Below are 19,424 nucleotides of genomic sequence, written 5' to 3' on the forward strand. Positions count from 1 at the left end.
TCGAGCACACTTTTCAAGACTGCTCTGTTTTTAATTTGACAGCCATTTTAGACACTTTTTTTTTTTTTTTTTTTTTTTTCTTAAGAGGGGAAAATTGTGTTTTCAGAATTTGAATAATATTCGTAGTAATTGTTAAACAAATAGTCTAACTATAATAGTATGCATATAGTTTATGAAGTAAGGGTAAGGAAACGGTTTAGGAATACCGACACCCAAATATATATTTTTTTACCATTAGCACCGTAGTGTGTACATTTGCATCACACTTAATTGTCTAGAAAGACAGATCTGTTTATTTAGGAATCTAAACCCTTTTAATTTTTTCAGCCCCCCCCCCCCCCCCCCCCTTTAAGATAGGTCAGCATTCATTATGAAATGTATAGAAGTGTAGGATTTATGTCTACCTATATTTTTTTTTCTTTTGTGTAAGATTAAGTGACTTTAGAAACATTCAAAAGTTGCAGTTTGCAGAAGTGCAACAGTATAAAAGTTCCACAAAAAAAAAAAAGAGTGCTTTACAGTATCCGAACCCTAGAGCTGTGTGGCAGCCAGCCAAGTCTTGTCTTAATGAAAATTTATAGTTGAGATTATAATAGGGCAAATCATGTTTAGCAAGTCAACTGAATGACCCTGCAGGGTCTGGAACACACAGCAACAGTAACCGAAAGCTAGCATTATGACTTTCTGGAATTTGTGTATATCATTTTTTTTGGTCCCTTTTTGTGGTAGATCTGAGGTTACTGTTACATGATAAAAGAAGCATGGAAAATCAAGGGTTCCCAGACTATTAAATGATCATATGTTCTAAATTTCCTAAAACAAAGACCTTTTTCATCATCTTAGATCTTTCTCTGGCTCGGTCATTGTCAACCGCTTTACCTAGTCCTTCTGTGTTTGCGCTTTTCCTAGCCCATGCAGGGGTTGATTTGAGCAATCCACTTAATGTTTAGCATTATTGATCACCGTGTTTATTTGTTTTGTAGTCCGCGCAGCTGAGCCAATCGAGTATGCCCAGTTTCCTTTCTACCTCAATGGCCTTCGAGAGACGTCAGACTTTGTGGAAGCGATCGAGAAAGTGAGAGCCATTTGCAACAATTATACCAGCCTGGGAGTGTCAAATTATCCGAATGGCTACCCATTCCTCTTCTGGGAACAATATATTGGTCTCCGCCATTGGCTCCTCTTGTCCATCAGCGTGGTCTTGGCCTGTACATTCCTGGTGTGTGCCCTTTTCCTGCTGAACCCCTGGACTGCTGGAATCATTGTAAGTTAATAAGGTTCTTTGTTGCAGTCAAATTCCTTTCGGCATAGCTCTTGCTACAGCCAGCAAGGTTTGTTTATGTCTGGATCTCTGGTGGAATAAAGTATGTTACATCATTCATGATATGTTTATTCGACTTTGAAGGAGAAGAGAAGGGAGGGTTTGCAGCCACAGAGTAAAAGCTAATCCTTTACACCATGGTTTTCCCGTGTATACATATGGCAACTGCCATCATTTATTAAAATGTAGTTTTTACATTGACATTTGTTTTAGTATATCTCTTGCTTAATGTGGGTATAGCACAGTTCTAGTTTGGATGCTTGAAGATTACAACTGCTCATACACAGTCAGATTTATCTGTTACGACAAAAGATAGGTGAACTGCCAACTCAAGCTATTTTTTTTCCCGCTAGAATTCATTGTAAGTTCACACTACATACAGTACAGGAATAGTAAAAGTTCTGGGCTTGATACTAATTTGTTTTTGTTCTTTATCACATGCGGCACTGAAATCTGTTTTTTTACTGGTGAACCTCACGCAATGTCCAGGAAACATCAAGGCTTCATAAATATGGGCATCTAAAATAACATTTATGGTGCTTGCATCTTACACTTACCAAGTTCTCAAACACTGTAGAGCAAAAGGCTAAACTGGATCAATGGCCCAGTGCACATGTCTCTGCCCAAAGAGTTTGTAATATCACTAGAACAGAAGAAAGTTGGATATGGTTTGCGAAAATCCTTGCCATGTGGCGTACCTAGTCCTTTTTTTTTTTTTTTTTTTTTTTCCCCCAATTTAGCTAAGCGTGAATTTCACTTTTAAATGTGCACTTTTTTGCAGATACAGTGCCTGCTTCAGGAGCTAGGAATGACTTGAAGCGCACACTTAAAGCGGAATTTCCCCAAAAGGGAAGTTGCACTCCTCCTCCTACAGTAAGCGCCCCCCCCCCGTTTTTGACAGGTACCCACTCCCCCACTTCTGGTCAGATTGCCGCAGCAATCGGAGTGGAAGTTTGCTACACCCCTCCTCCCCTCACAGCCTTCTGGGACATATCACAGGTCCCAGAAAGCTGCGGTACCAATCTCGGATAGCTTGGCCCGAGCATGAGCAGTGAACAGCCAGCTGTGAAGCCGGCGAGCCGAAGCCCGGTAAAGAAACCGGCTCGGTGAGGACACTGCTGGATTCTGAGACAGGCAAGTGTCTAATTATTAAAAGTCAGTAGCTACAGTTTTTCTGTAGGTGCTGACCTTTTTACATTTTTTTTTTTTTAAATAGATGACTGAAGAACTATAAATCCCAAAACCAAAATTGTATTATATTGCAGCTTACTAATTTTAAGATGTGGTGGCTGCGTCAGTTTTCTTTCCTTTTTGGCTTTTCCCCCTCTGTTTTCATCTGGTGATCTGGCCAGTAACACAACTCCTGTATTAAAGTGCCTACATTGTGGATGAAGAAACACAGGGGCACCTTTTGGACAGCAGCATTTTCAGCCTGATGGGAGAGGAATGTTAGATGGACTAGCAGATTTAGATGCACTAAGAAATAAAAGCCAATCTCAAGCTCACATTTAGGTTTTACATAAATAAAATCTGATCATTGTGAGCACCCCTGACAGTGTTAAATGGTTTGCCACATCCCTGTAAACTGGTACACATGGAAGAGAACTTGTTCTTTTGAAAAACAGACTAACTGGCTGGATCACCAGATTATAATAGAAGAAAACTTGAAAAAAAGAAAACCAATGCAGCCATCACATCTAAGAACTGGTAAGCTGCAATATAACAAAAGTTTTCTTTTGGGTTTAATACCGCTTTAAGTGTTACCACTCATTTTGTAAGTAGTATTTAAGGCCCTACTTTTAAAACTTGATATTTTGACATTCGTTTCATGGGAAATATTGTTTGGTAAAGCTTTGCCTACTTAGAATTCTGCTCTGATCATTTATAACGGGAGTTATAATTTGGAGAGATTTTAATAAATGGTCAGGATAAAACAGACACTTGTTCCATGTCCTGACGGCGGTTCGTTATTTAGTGATGCCTTTACGTACGCCATCTCCATACCAAACGTATTACATGACTTTCTATAGAGGGAAGCTCTCATAAAGTGGCCTTTGCTTTTTTTTTTTTTGTGTCAGTCAATTTTATTATTTTTTTTTTATTAAGATCATTCTGATATTAAACCTTTAACTCTGACTTTTTATAAACGGGATGAAAAAAAAATACAATAATAAATATGTTCAAGGTGAAATAAAATGAAAAGCAATTATATTGTCAATCCTTACTGATGGCCTCTTTTTGTTAGGGGAACATGGGAAGGGGAGCTTACAGACCACCTACTCTGTAATGATTCACAAAACAGAGGAACTGAAAAGAGCAGCAACCTTGGTTCTCTCTATACCAAAGACAATCCCTTTTTATAGGGGCTGCTGGTAACACAAGTTAGATGGAAAATGTATGTGTGAAACTGAAAGACAACTTTTCCCCTTTCTGTCTTCGCTCGCCCCACAGTTTCACCAGTGGAACTTTCTTCACTGCTTGCTTTGTCTATACCAGGCCCTCCAACTATTTTAAAACTCTTGAGACTGTAACTTAACACCTAAAAGTATTCTTCCCCTTTTTAGTATTTTACCCTTAAGGTAGGGATTTTACATAAAATGCCCTGAAAAACGATGAGTTTCTTACTGGCAGTTCTTCTTTTTTCTTTTTTTTTTTTTCTTTGCTGTACTCCTAAGTCTTGTCTATTAGAGGATGTGAGGGCGAACAAGGTCAAATGTTATATTTACAGACCCTCTTGTGGATGAATGCAGTACTGTCATCAGTGTCTTGAAGAAAGAGCTGCTAACCCCTGATGTGCTGAGGAAAATCAACAAGGCATGGTCTTTTATGTCAGCCATATAACCCCTGCACCTCTCAGACGTTGGGCTTATTAAAAACTGTCGGTCTTGTTCACAGTACTCTGTGTTGTTTTGCACTGTTGCATGTATGCTGCTATGAAAGCTGACGCGTTCTTTTCTTCGCAGGTTCTGGTACTTGCCCTTATGACGGTGGAGCTGTTTGGGATGATGGGTCTTATTGGCATTAAGTTAAGTGCTGTGCCCGTGGTGATCCTCGTAGCCTCAGTGGGCATTGGTGTAGAATTTACTGTACATGTGGCCTTGGTAAGTGCTGCTTCTGCTTTCTTAATATTGTGTTTTTTGTTTTTTTTATTTGTTTTTGTATCAATTTCCTCCTTTTGTTTAGTTTTCTGAAACTTCCTATGGGAATATTTTTATTATAGTTCTGTGCTCTGTATACATTGTTTATACTAGTTGCTATGATTTTATATGGCATTATCTTTGTTTGTAGAATGAACTTTTATCTTCGCTGTGTTTTGTCTGCTTAGTCAGAGATTAACTAGATTCCTAGGATGACATTGTGATTTTAGCATATCATATGGCGTACATCCTTTTTAATAAGAGTTTAGTTTTGGTGTATAAGGCCTCGTTCACTTGGGTGTAAACCAAAGGCATTTGATTCACATATATAAATACTTTATTTTTTTTACATCCATTCACACTTACGACTCCAAAGTTGAGCCGACTTTGGAGTGCAACTTTGATGCAACTTTAAATGGGTGCAACTTGGATGTGTTTTCCCTCTGCAAAGTAGAACCCATTGTTGCACCATTGTTGCATGTAAAACATTCAGGTACGACGTTCATGCAACTTTTAAAGTTTAATGCTCCATTCGCACTTGTACGACTCCAAAGTTGCACCGACTTTGGAGTGCAACTTTGGATGGGTGCAACTTGGATACAACTTTGGCTTTGACCAGTGATAATGGACAACTGTTGCATTGTATAACATTCAGGCACGACTTTCATGCAACTTTTGAGGGTTAACAATGAAGTCTATGGCCCTCGAACGATTTGTCGTGCAGCTATGATGTGCAAAGTTGCATGACAAGTCGCACAAGTGTGAATGGAGCCTAATATTGAAGTCTATGGCCCTCAAATTGCATGGAAGTTGGACCAAAAGTAGTGCATGAACTATTTTTGAAGTTGCTACAACTTGTAGTAGTAGATATATGAAGGGTTATCATTGGAAAAAATGGGGTACGACTTGTCGTATGACAAGTTGCACATGTGTGAATGGGGTGTAATGACATGTAATTTTACTCTCAACTACAGCATTTGTCAAGCGGTACAACTTACAAAGCTTGCCAAACGCCTCCATTAAAATCAATGGAAGCATGCCACAAATGCCTGCTAAGCACTCCTAAGGCATTTGGCGCATGTTTGCAGAGTGCTATGGCCAGGGGCGGACTGACCATTCGGGTACTCGGGCACTGCCCGAGGGCCCCATGCCACTAAGGGGCCCCATCAGGGTTGTCAGCCTCAATAAAACCAGGGACAGTATGTAAAAATTGTGTTTTTTTTTTTAAATCCCAAGATTATAGCTGCACCGCCTCTCCAGTACCTTTTCAGTGTGTGTATGTGTATTCTGTGTGTGTATACTGTGTGTGTATATTGTGTATACTCCGGGGCCCCATAATCTCCTATTGCCCGGGGGCCCCATAATCTCCTATTGCCCGGGGGCCCCATAATCTCCTATTGCCCGGGGGCCCCATGAGTTGTCGGTCCGCCCCTGGCTATGGCAAGTCTGTTTTCCTTGTTTCCTCCTGTCCCCAAAAAACAGGCTTCAGAAATAGGCGTTCTTTTCTGAAAATTAATAGACATTTTTTATTTACCTGCTCTGTGTAATGGTTTTGCACAGAGCAGCACCAAACCGCTTTTAAAGTCCCCTGGCAGCAAACTTGGCTCCCCCTTTTTTCTGGGTGCCCTATAGCAAGTCGCTTGCTATGGGGGCACTCATGCAGGCTCGATCCTGAGCCATGCTGTGTGCATCCAAAGAGACACGGCATGACTCGTCCCCGCCCCCACTCCCTTCTTGCAGGATTTGACTGGCAGCAGCAGGACCAATAGCTGCAGAGTATCCTGTGAAATGAGAGAGGGGAGAAGAGCTGTTGCAGACAGGTACAGCACTGGTTCAAGATCAGGCTCAGGTAATTGTGTAAGTGGGAGGGGAGGGCACCTTTTGAAAAGTTTTTTTACCTTTTAATATAGAGAATGTATCGGGGGGGAAAAACTTTTTGCCTTTTATAACACATTTAACACATTATCCACACAGTGTATTGCTGGCTATGATGTCACTATAGGGGTTCAGCTGCTCCAAGATGTCCCCTTTTATTTACCAGCTGTTCATTCATGTCAGCCAAGTTCAGAGCCACGTCTAATTTTATAGCTTGAAGTATTGTAAAATGGTAGTGAAGCTACCTACCTCTGTTGCCATCAAGATCCAGCCCCCCTCTTTGAAATTGTGTCCCCCTTTTTCAGGGTGATGTGGCGGGGGTGAGTTTCAACATAACACATCTGGAGGAGATCTAGAAACTGACATTCTTGCTAAAAAGGTAGATGCCGGTTTTTATATGCACCTCCAGTCTCATGTAAAGGGCAATAACTGCTTCCCCAGCCAGTTTAATCAATTCTTATCTCACCCATATTCAGTGGGAGCAATAGGGAGTATAAATGAATGTTGATGGCTTGTCCGAGTTCAGAGTAATCAAACAGCAGGATCTTTAGCTGTGACATTTTTAACGAAATCTTTAATGAGAGAAATCAAGAGGCTGCCAATTACCGACTTCCATTTGCCAGTTCTTTGGATGTTAAGATGTTTCCCTGACTTCATTGTCTTCCAAGTCACCGATATTGCGCTGATCAAGAGAAAGAGAAAAGTTAATTCTTATTTATTGACTTGTTCTGCATCATGACAGCCAGGCAACTAGTATTTGGAAAAGGGACAGCCCCCATTCTCTTGTGTAAGATTTCTTGACTCCTCCAGGGAACAGGCAAGGTGGTCCTCTCTTAAAGACTAACTCCACCTTTCACGCCATGGTAATGTTAGTCATATGTAGGGTATAACATGATATAAAACGGACCCCGCACCCCTTTTTGTTAAAGGTGAACTTAGCCTTTAATGTGCATGGGCATCTTTAGTATAAATTTCACAAATTTTTCTGTACAGGATTTGCTTTCTGTATCATCCAGGCTAATACCTTTTCTATCTGCAGGCTTTTCTCACAGCCATTGGTGATAAGAACCGGAGGGCAGTTTTGGCTTTGGAACACATGTTTGCACCAGTGCTGGATGGAGCCGTCTCAACTCTTCTGGGGGTCCTTATGCTAGCTGGCTCCGAGTTTGACTTTATTGTCAGGTAATGTGCATGATTATTCCTCATACAAAACACAAAGTAACTACAAGGATTGATAAAATATTGCTATTTGGTAAATATCATATATATTTAAATGTCGTTCTCCATATTTGTGCACATAAAACAATGCTCTGTGGGCTGAGCTGCGGAGCCATCAGTCACATTTAGTAGATGACATTAAGTGCTCAGGGGTTTCTGCAGGGAATTAAGGGGGAGGCTGTTTTCTTGTGGATTTCATTAAGAATGTAAGTTTGTCAGCTCTGAGGAGGTTTTCTTTGAAAGGAATTTGATAAGTGCAGTGAAATTGATCCCTCTCTATTACAAACAACCTGTGGAGCTCTGTAAAATGACTAATCTTAGATGTATCACTGCTTCATTGTGATTAGCTGCCGTGGCAAAAAGAGGCCCGAGAGTAAATCCGAGGGGAGGATGGGTTTGTGAGATTCTTACGGGTTACAGACATGTTTCCAAACCTGCATTAAATGTGTTACCCAAAAATAGCCACATAGCCACATGTCCTAATAACCTAAGAAAGTTATATAGTGAGATTTCTCTGTGCATTGACCTAAATGTCCACACAGAGTAAGAGTCCACCACTTAAGAAGGGGAACACATAAATCAGGCATTTTTTAAATACAAAACAGGAATTAAAGGACAGGTGTACGTGTAATTTAACTTTTACTATACTGCCCCACAGGCTAAAAGTGGAAGTCCATGCAAAATCTAAAATCCATGCATCTATAGACACCCACAATCTAAAACTAACTTCTCCATCCCTGTAAAGAAAAAAATGAGTCTACATACCTTTTTGGAAGCCAATCTGACCTGCTCCGACCGAATATTATGCTGAGCTGTCAGCCATGGCCTCTCTGTGTAAGCGGGTTCAGAGGAAACGGAGGACAACAGAAGCCCCATAGTAGCTCTATGGGTGACGTCACTTCCCATTCATTTCACAGCCGTTGTCCTCCGTGTCCTCTGCAGAGCTTCCGCCACTGGAGAATGGTTCAGATCGGATTTCAAAAAGGTATGTTATATATACTCGTTTTTTTCCTTTACAGGGATTGAGAGGTTAATGTTGGATCCCTGGTGTCTATATAGATGCAGGGATTTTAGATTTTGCATGGACTTCCACTTTAAAGTGGTTGTAAACCCTTACAATACCCGGTGAAGGGACTATCTTCAGATGATAAACAGAAATGAAACAAATCCTCCTACATAAGTTATGAGAAGTTGTACAGTTGTTGAAACGTTTTTCTCTAGGTGTCCTGGAAAACGTGTCAGAAGTAACTCATGCTGATAGAGGAACAAGGCAGCAGACACTTGGGCCTGGTTCACACCTATGCATTTTTAGTGCATTTTCAGGTTTGCAGAAACACACTAAAGTCCATTTAACATGGTCACGTTCATATCTGTGCATTTTATGGAAAGAGCCAGTGACTTTTTTCAGTTTTTTGGTTCCATAGACTTCAATGGATCAAAAACGCGTGTTGAAAAACACAAAATGCACCCGGAATATGCAAACTGCAATTTGCATAGATGTGAACCAGGCCTTAGTGCTTTTAATTGAGACAAATATACACTAAAGAGGGATATGCTTTGTTCAAATTTCTGAGGTTTTCAACCATGTTAAGGCTTAATAATTACCTCCCACTCGCCACACTTTAGCTGCTTGCGTACCTTCATGGTGCTTCCATGGCATTATCCAGTGTTTACAGCTAGTCTGACAAAAATAAGTTCTCGTTTATTTGCAAAGAGCTGCATATGGAGGATCTCCCAGTTTCGATCTATAATCCCATTTTAAGTTAGTGGTGCTTAGACACGGCCAGGGTTTAAGAGAGCATTGAGGGAGGCTGCAGCAGTACAACAGAGTTAAATTGGAACTAAACCCATCAATTTAATGGTTTTAAAAAAAGCTAACTGTCACATTTGCTTGTGCTCACAACCAAACGTCAAACCATTAAATGGCTGTTGTCATAACTGATCACATGTGCAGCACCATGGCAGTTGCAGATCATAGAGAGGCTAAGATAGCAGCTTCCTTGGTTGAAAAGGATTTAGGAGGATTTAGTTCCGCTTTAAGACCCCTTTCACACTGGGGCGTTTTGCAGGTGCTATAGCGTTAAAAATAGCGCCTGCAAAACGCCCTAAAACAGCTGCTCCATGCACTCCAGTGTGAAAGCCCGAGGGGATGGGGAACTCACTGCTCCTCCACCGCTGCTCCCCATTGAAATCAATGGGGTAGCGCTGCGATACCGGCGGTGTTATGCGGGCGAATTTAACCCTTTTTTTGGCCGCTAGTGGGGGTTAACACGGCGCCGTTAAAAATAGCGCCCCTTTACCACTGATGCCCGGGGCGGCTCGGTGTGAAAGGGATCTAAATAAGCTGCTGTGTGAGGGAAAGGTTAGCGAGTGTTTAGGTAAAAGTATACCTGTATTTTAACATTTACAGGTATATTTTTAAATGCTTATTGCTCTTTGGATATAGAGGAGGTAAAGTGTCATCCTAATAAGCCCTGTTTAATTCATTAACTCAGCACAGTCCTTGAATGTTAACATGTCCAACTAATTTTTGGGGACTGATGTGGAGAGATCACGGGAGATATATATATATATATATATATATATATATATATATATATATCTATATCTATAGATATAGATATATATATATAGATAATATGTTTTTGTTGTTTCGGGGGAATACCAGAGTTCCAAATCTTTTGGGAAGGCAGAAAGATTAGCTAAACAGTGTTCTTCAGTAAAATGAAGGAAACATGCAAACGCTGTATACATAGACTTCACGGAAATATAATTACATTGTTTATACTAGTGCTAGATGGATGACATTTAAATGTTTCTGGGGTCTATTGTTGATCCAAATCCCAGTTTTAAGTTTTACTTGGTTTGCGTTTGAATAGGACATTGGCTTACTGATTGTTACATAGTTACATTGTGCTAATGGAGTTAAGATTTCCCAAGCTGTTTACAGAACCAGGTTATTTGTATGTTAGGATTTCAGCCAAAAGAGATAGTGGAAAACAAGACTTGGTTAACCTCTTTTGTTAAATCTTGAAGGGACATCTGACCTATTGAAAAAAGGGACTCTATTGCAGGCCTCTCTATTCTTTTCATTCCCACAAACCAGACACAGTTTTTTACCTAGTTTCTCACTCCATGTTTTATTGCAAAAGAAAACGGGCAGTAAACATGCTCAAGTGCTACACTGAAAATGCCCAAATGACATTTAATTTTTAGAATATTTCTGATTAATCCCTGAATATTTCTGAATAATCCCTGACCATAAGCCTCAGCGGTGGGAAACAACATGCACTTGTGCACTTCCCTCCTCTTCCCCATTACTTTGGCCTTTATGTTTGAATTGGCTGACTCAAAACAAGAGTATTCAGAGATGCTAAATTGATCAACAAAAGATTAGCCTGCAATGCAGCTCGGCCATTGTGGAGCCTTTTACTACGTACAATGCTGAGGCATACCATAGAATGGAAAGCATTTTCTTGGACAAAAAGCTGGTTCCCTGTTCAAAACGGTTTGCCATTTAAGCTATGTGGTAAAACTGAAACTCGCTGAATTCTAAGAGTACAGTCATTAAATAACCGAGGGGGGAAAAAGGAGAAAAACTTTTACCTGACAAACTGGAGGTTTAATTGGAGATTGTTATAGTAAGTTTCACAAAAAGTTCACATTGAATTAGCAGCAGTAAAAGTGTCTCTCTCCTTTTTTAGTAAAGACTATTTTGTGGAAATGATCCTTTTTCCTTCATTTGTTATCATTTTCTGAGTTCTGGCTAATAGGCAGAGTATGTGTGCGCACGCCCGTTTTTCTATCCATATCCATAATTTTTAGTCACATGTTGCATTTTCTTATATACAAGTAATCTTTCAAGCCTTCTGTCTTCCTAACAATATAACTATTTTCTTTTCTCCAAACTAACACTGAATTATGGGATACAGTATCTGAGGTAAATTCAAATGTGTTACTAAATCCCACTGTTTTTTGTCTTGCTGTGTGTCATTGTTTGGACCTTGTAAATGCATGTTTTATACAGTTCTAATTTGGAGGTCATTTTAATTATATGGAATATACAAAGTAAAATCTACTAATTGTACTTAGTATATATAAACTAATTGAGAAGATACTGAATTTGCTCTTCTCCACCTTGCAGATACTTTTTTGCTGTCCTAGCAATATTAACCCTCCTTGGAGTTCTGAATGGATTGGTTCTGCTCCCAGTTCTCCTCTCATTTTTCGGACCTTACCCTGAGGTAAGAATTTCCCTATTCACATTCTAATCAAAGTGCAATTTTTGTGCTCAGTTTAGTTGACGCATCCTTGCCACACCTCAAGTGGAACAAGGTTTCGTAGTGCTGGCCTCTTTCTGAAAGTGACAGTAGCCTAATTTTATCTGGCTTCGGTACTGCCAAATCACTAAGGCCTCATTCACACCATGTGCAGAGCTGTCAGTTTTTCTGCATGCGTACTGCAAATGCTCAGAACAATTCTCTATGTGCCATGTTCACACCACAACACTGGTATCAGTTGTAGGTTTTTTTTTTTCTGCGCAGGAATCTGCAAAGTGTATGCAGTTTGCGGTTTTCTGCGCAAAAAAAAAAAAACGGTGTGACATCATTGTGGCGTGAATAGGGCACATAAGACGCACATGAAAACTGATGTCACTGTGCATAAAAGCTCCCTGAAACATGCATGAAAACTGATGTAAACCTGTGTCTCTGCAAGTGAAACCCGCACAGCTTTTCCATCCTTTTTTTTTTTTTGCACATATTGTGTGAATGAGGCCTTAGCCAAAACACGCATGAAACCAATGAAAGCCAGACAAAAGTGTTAATTCCTTGCCTCTATACTAGCTTTGGTTCAGCGACTTAAAAGTTCTGAATGTTGAAGTATTGTAGCCCACATAATCAAATGTATTAAAAAAAGTAATATATTTTAGATGAGGTATTTAAATAACCGTAATATACTTGTTAAAAAAAAAAACAGGTCTCCCCCATTGATGGAAGAGACCGGCTACCTACACCATGCTTAGTTCCTCCACCAAATATTGTGAAGTTTCCAGTGTTCACACGACAAGCACATACAGGATCCGATTCTTCAGACTCCGAGTCAGGTTCTCAGACAACGGTATCTGGCATCAGTGAGGAGCTTCGTCAGTATGAGGCTCAACAGTTATCTGGAGTACCACCTCATCAAGTTATGGTGGAGGCCACAAGAAACCCAGTCTTCCCTAGGTGTTCTGTGAGTATTAGTTTGGAATTTGCACAATATGTCTGGTCACCTTCATGCTTTTATCTTCAGTACTGCTGTTATTTATTTTAACACCAGGGCATTCATTTTAGCAGCATTATGCTAAGACCGTAAATCCTGCAGTGATGGAAAAGAGAGAATAAAGGAGTGTTATAGATGTGGTTGAAGCTGTTGTCTTTTAGTAAAATGTGTTTTCTTTATTTTCATAGGTTGTTCAACCTGATACCCGACAGAGCCAGTCAAGTCAGAGGACACAAGCTAATCGGGACCCCAGAATTCAGCAACAGTGGCGACCTAGTAGGAATCAGAGGTGGGAACCAAGGGATGGTTTGTGTCCACCTCCATACCGACCTCGCAAAGACGCTTTTGAATCTTCTGCTGAGAAGCATAGTGGGACCAGTACCAGAGAACGCTCAGGGCAAAGACCCCATTTACAGAACAACAGGAAACCTGCCTTTGCTCCAGCAGGTGCTTCAGTGCCTTCATACTGCCAGCCTATTACTACTGTGACTGCCTCTGCTTCAGTTACTGTAGCAGTTCATCCTTCATTGTGTAGCCACAGTGCTCGTGGTAGCTACCCGTTCTACAGTGGGTATCATGAAGATGAACATGGACCTTTCCAGGACCCTCATGTGCCTTCTAATGTGCGGTATGAAAAAAGGGACTCAAAAGTAGAAGTGATAGAACTGCAAGATTTTGAATGTGAAGAAAGAACACAAGGACATTTCTCAAAATAAGGTAAATTCACATCTTTTTTTAATGTCACTATGTCTGTGAGTTGTCTTTAAAACACTTGATTGACCATGATAAGTGTTTCAGTTGAAGTTGTCACTAGGACAAATAGTGGTTGAATTGGCTCAGTTGGAATACAGACAGCAATTAAAACTTGGCAAGGAACTCTTTGTTGCAGTGACAGCTGTCTGGGGGGAGTTCCTTCAATTTGGAGAGATTTCATCTCCCTTCCTGTTTCATCCCTGGGATAGAAAGTGAAGGGAAATATTCAAAAATAGAAATGGACAGCACAGCAAACAAATGAACTGGCATGTTTTAACTCTTCTTTAGTTTACGAAAAACTAAATTAGGAACAAAAAAGTTTTGGCTTGACATATAATTTAGATCCTGGACAAAATGTCATAGAATAAAGGACACAAGGAGAAAAACTTGGCACAGAAATATTTTAGCGAGATACTGTTAAGTCGAACTCAAGGTGCAAAGCCCTTTGCCTAGAGCAGTGGTTCTCAACCTGGGGGTCGAATGACAATTTGTCAGGGGTCACCGAATCCTGGGCTGTTCCTGAAGCCCGCATCGTTCTCGCAACCTTTTTTGCGCCCGCCCAGCTGGGCTGTTCATGAAGCCCGCGGCCAGTGCCGGGACAAGGCCATCTAGAGCCCAGGGCAAGCATGCCCTAATCTGCATGCTAACCCCCTAAACAGAAATTCACCCTCCTCCCAGGACAAATTCCACCCCTCTCTGCTGAACTCCCACTCCTCCCAACACAAATCTTTTCTCCCCCATAACAGCTCAAATACTCTTTCCCCAAATCCCCCCAGCACCCATCCCCTCTCCAAAAAAAACCCCAAAAAACTAATCTTAGCACAAATCTGCTACTCCTCAAATCCCCCCTCCACAGCACCCTCACGTGATACCACAGTGCCCAGGGCAGCCACCCCTTATCCCAGCCCTGCCCACAGCTGCCCACTCAGCCTCTTTGCAGCCACCCATTCAGTTCATGGCATGGCTGGGGGGCAGAGACTATAGGTCAGCTATAGTGGGAGGGGCTGGAGGAGACCCTATCTCCTGATTTTGGCATAGGTGTCACTGCTGCGAGACACCACAATGTCGGAGAGACAGTGAGTTACACTACCTGTGATTATAGTTGCCAATAAAAGTCCATTAAAAGTCCCCACTACAGTTCTCAGATCAGCAGATGACCTTGATCAAGAGCCCCCCCAGCACTGCCACTCATCCCAACTGCCCACCAGCACTGTCACTCATTCCACCCCCCACCAGTGCTGCCACTTATCCCATTCCCCCACCAAGGATTAAGGGAAGGAATAAAAATAGAGAATACATGGAAGGGAGAGGAAAAGAGGGGGAGGAACAAAGAAAAAAGGAAGAGAAAGAATAAAAGAACACGAAAGACGGCTAGAGAGAGGGATGGGGGGAAGAATTTAGGATAGAGAGAGATAAAAGGGAAAGAAAGGAGAACAAAGAGAGTGGAACATCCTAAAATGTACCATAAGGCGTTTGTATGAGTGGAAGGGACTCGGGGAACGCTAAATGTCCGTGGGTTAGGGGTGCAAATTATTTGTCTTGGCTTGGGTGCTACGAAAATTATTTTACTGTTAGGGGTTCCGACAACCTGGGGAATTTTTATCAAGGGGTCACGGTACTAAAGGGGTTGAGAACCACTGACCTAAAGCCCTTATTATCTTGATTGACTGTAGACTTGCCACCTTTTTCATAACAGCAATATTAAATAAAAACAATATTCCTATATGTGTCCTGAATAGCATTTGGCTAAATTTAACTAGGGCATTTCCACGATCTCAGTCTCTGAATGGTTATAGGCACTGTATGCGTTTTACCTGTTTACCAGTTCTATTTCTGCCAGTGACCTCATTTTATATTGTAGCAAGTAGAGAGTAAAGGACAAACACATTGGGGTTGAATTACTAAAACCGGAAAGTGCAAAATCCAGTGCAGCTCTGCATAGCAAGCTTCCAGGCTTTTTGTCAAAGCTTAATTGAACAAGCTGAAGTTAGAAGCTGATTGGCTACCATGCACAGCTGCACCAGATTTTGCACTCTCCGGCTTTAGTAAATCAAACCTGTAGCCTTCATTTCAACCACTATGGCAAGGCATAGATGCAATGTAGGAGCTTCACAATGGAGTCTGATCCAAAAAAAGGTAAATCCCCCGCACTTATACACTGCAACTGTGTTTATCGTAAAGCACACATCAAATGTCAGTCTGGCAGAACTTTATTGCATTTTGTGCATTAGCACTTCATCATAATGTATATGCCTTACAATTAAGTGCTAATGCACAAAACAGGACTGCGTGTTTGTCTTATGATTAAATACCAATGCACAAAGAGTGGGCGCTCTCTGCTGGTCTTTATGTGCGCTCCTCAGTAAACACAGTGACAGCAAAATATTGTGGGGCTTTATCTTTTGTTTTTAATCTGTCATTTCTAGTTTTGTGTAATGACCTTTTTGAGGACGCTCAAAGTCGTATGGCCGTCGGATTGCTGACAGGAAAACGTTGCTTTAAAAATGCATTTTTATCAGCGTTTTGCATTGGCATCAATGCGCGTTTAGCTGCGTTTCTCTGCCTCAATGGTTCCCTATGGGAGCCCATTGATTTGAATAGAAGTCGGATCATGATAATCCGACTTGCGGTGCGACTTGTGTGCTAAAGATGAAGGGGAACCCCCGCCAAAATGACCACAAATTTGGTGTGGGTTCCCCCCCTCGGACGATACCAGTCCCTTTGGTCTGGTATGGATTTTAAAGGGAACCCCCACGCCATAAAAATGGTGTTGGTCCCCCCCAAAATCCATACCAAACCCTTATGTGGATGGGGGGGGGGGGGACGAGCGAGCGCCCCCCTGGACCATACCAGGCCACATGCCCTTAACATGAAGGTGGGTGCTTTGGGGCAGGGGGGGCCCTGTCCCCCCCCCACCACAAAGCACCTTGTCCCCATGTTGATGTGAACAAGGGCCTCTTCTGGACAACCCTGACCGGTGGTTGTGAATCTGGAAGCCCCCTTTAACAAAGGGGGGGGCCCATATCCTGGCCCCCCACTCTATGTGAATGAGTATGGGGTACCCATACCCATTCACCGAAAAAAAAAAAAAAAAGTGTCCTTCTTCCCTCTGCACTGTCTTCTCCCTCTGTTCTTCTTCCGATGTTGACGCAACGCAATCTCCGGGTGTAATGCTGGGTCTGCCGTGTGCATTGACTTATATTGGCATGGGGCGAGGCCACCTGCTGATGTCATCTGGAGGCCCCGCCTCTATATGATGTCACCCCCCGGGGCATGATGGGGCGATGATGTCATAAGGGTGTGTGGCCTCCGAATGACTGCCACAAAGCACCCACCCCCCCCATGTTGAGGGCATGTGGCCTGGTCCCCTTTCCCCTTACCCTTACCTGCTACGTGCTTGGATAATGGTTTGGTATGGATTTTGGGGGGAACCCCACTCCAGTTTTTTTTTTTTTTTCATTTTGGCAGGGGTTCCCCTTTCCTCCTCGGCACACAAGTTGCACCGCAAGTCGGATCATCATGAGCCGACTTCTGGTGCGACTTCTATTCAAATCAGTAGGCACCCATAGGGAACCATTGATTTTGAATAGAGGCAGAGAAACGCCCATAAACGCCCCTGCTGATGAACGTCCATGTATGCATGGACACATAGGATAACATAGAGGGAGTTTATGGGCTGTTAAAAAAAATAAATAAAACGCTCAAAAAACAGCCGTTTATGAGCTTCAGTGTACATGGAGCCTAAAAATGCTGAAGGTTTGCCCATTGTTTAATAGCAGAATTAGAAGAATTGACATGTCTGCCCACAGCACACTGTTTAGTCATAAAATGTAGCATTACACTTTATTTTACGGCTCTGTTATTATTTGCTCAGCTTTTAATGAATGCAATATCTGCTTAGACCCCATGCACACATATAGATTTTCTTCAGATTTACCAAAACCATATAGTATGAGGTCAAACCTTAAGAGTTTCAATTTGTATGCAATCAGACAGGCCCTTGCACTACATGGTTTTGTTGAATCTGAAGACAAAAATCTGCAGAAAATCTAATAGTGTGTGTATGGGTACTTTGCGCCTTGTGTATATTGGAGCATATGCCCGTGTTTACAGGTGTCCAAGATGGGGAGCAGCATCTGTGCCTGTGTAGCTGCTGCATCATCAAAATTAACATCAGTGGGATTGCCTGCATGGGGATGCGCGGAACACCTGTTCATACTTGTATGGATAAACTTGGGCTTCTACGAGTGTATGCTTTATTGCACCCTGTGTGAACAAGGCCTTAGTGAAAAAGCATGCATTTTCCCTTCAGTCTTTATTCCTGTTTTTATATCTAACTGAAAAGGTTTGGTGTGCATAGCCTCAAGCTGACCATTTATATTGCAATCTTATTGTACGATCTACCAATAACTCTGTAGTATCAGGGTCTACTTGACAAGATATAAACGATATGGCTTGCTAAGGTAGATCTGCGTGCTACATGGTGGTTGCTCAATCAATAGTAGATTTTACTATTTTATTGTAACATGTATGGCCAACAAATAGAACATTTTCATTATCCACCTGTCATCTGCAAGTTCAGGTATGATTCTGTTTGCTTTGCTGAAATACAAAATTTTTTTTTTTTTTATACAGTTTATGAAGAGACTGTAAATTCTTTTTCTTTCCCAGAGTCCACACATACTGAATCATCGATGGCCAAAGACGGGACAAAATTTCCAGACTGGTTAATGAAAGCTGCTGGAGGTTTTATATAATGGACATGCTGCATCAGGACAACAGTTCATTGTTACTGTAATCTATTGTACAAATGTGTTAAATATTGTTTAAAAATATTTAAAAGGTGTATAAATATGTAATATACAGAAAATTGTGTAAAGTTAGTATAACGGTGGAGTTTCCTGACTCCTTTTTAACAGATGGGGCAAAGCAGATTTGCCCTCTCTACTTAATGTACAGGATCTTTGTCACATTTTAATTAATCTAGATATAAGATTCAGCATTATTTGTTTTCTGCTGCTTAAATATTGTATAATGGACTTGTATAATTTCTATGCAAATATTGCTTATATATTAGGTGTTTATATGTGTAAAAGGTTTGTGTTTTGATGTTTAATGTTCATATCACAACCCTGTGGTAGTATGTTACTGATCATTTCAAACACGCTATGCGTGAGTATTTCTATTCTTACAGACAGATATGAAGAATTTGTCTTCGCTGATGTTGTTCCTTGCCTGTCCTCGTGTGCACCTGTCTCATGTGATAACTTACTGTACAGTCTGTCCCACTGTGCATAGTCTTGGTGTGCTTATGTACAACCTGCAAAGTCTCCTCTCCATCATGAGCACTTACATCCTCATTGGCAAAAAAAGTGAGCTCACACCTCTACTTATGTCCATTTATGAGGTGGGGATTGGCATGATTTGGCATTCTCACTGCTGTTAAATGGCAAGCTCCTGTTGTGCTAAGCCAGTTGCATTGATCAGCCATCACCTCCATTTACACTCTTTGGTAAGTGGTATGCCAAACATTGCCTCTCCCGTCTTGTGCAGGTGATACTCGAAAAATTAGAATATCGTGCAAAATTTCATTAATGCAACTTAAAAGGTGAAGCTAATATATGAGATAGACTCATTACATGCAAAGCAAGATAGTTCAAGCCGTGATTTGTCATAATTGTGGTGATTATGGCTTACAGCTCATGAAAACCCCAAATCCACAATCTCAGAAAATTAGAATATTAAATGCAATCAATAAAACAAGGATTGTACATAGAATAATATCGGACCTCTGAAAAGTATAAGCATGCATATGTACTCAGTACTTGGTTTGGGCCCCCTTTTGTAGCAATTACTGC

At 41.2% G+C, this 19,424-nt stretch overlaps 1 protein-coding gene across 2 annotated transcripts in view; it reads left to right on the forward strand.

Moving 5' to 3' along the window:
- PTCH1 (patched 1) overlaps positions 1–19,188 on the forward strand; it is a 138,576-nt gene extending 119,388 nt beyond the window's left edge. For both annotated transcript variants that reach the window (XM_073633161.1, XM_073633152.1), the window contains exons 18-24: positions 984–1,264; positions 4,285–4,422; positions 7,373–7,515; positions 11,696–11,795; positions 12,529–12,783; positions 13,002–13,530; positions 18,238–19,188. In XM_073633161.1, the coding sequence (XP_073489262.1) occupies positions 984–1,264; positions 4,285–4,422; positions 7,373–7,515; positions 11,696–11,795; positions 12,529–12,783; positions 13,002–13,529 (1,445 nt within the window). In that variant the 3' untranslated portion in view covers position 13,530; positions 18,238–19,188. The remainder of the gene's footprint in view (positions 1–983; positions 1,265–4,284; positions 4,423–7,372; positions 7,516–11,695; positions 11,796–12,528; positions 12,784–13,001; positions 13,531–18,237) is intronic.
- Positions 19,189–19,424: the final 236 nt, after the last annotated feature.

Source organism: Aquarana catesbeiana, linkage group LG01, assembly GCF_042186555.1.
Source record: "Aquarana catesbeiana isolate 2022-GZ linkage group LG01, ASM4218655v1, whole genome shotgun sequence".
In the NCBI taxonomy this organism is placed as follows: Eukaryota; Metazoa; Chordata; class Amphibia; order Anura; family Ranidae; genus Aquarana; species Aquarana catesbeiana.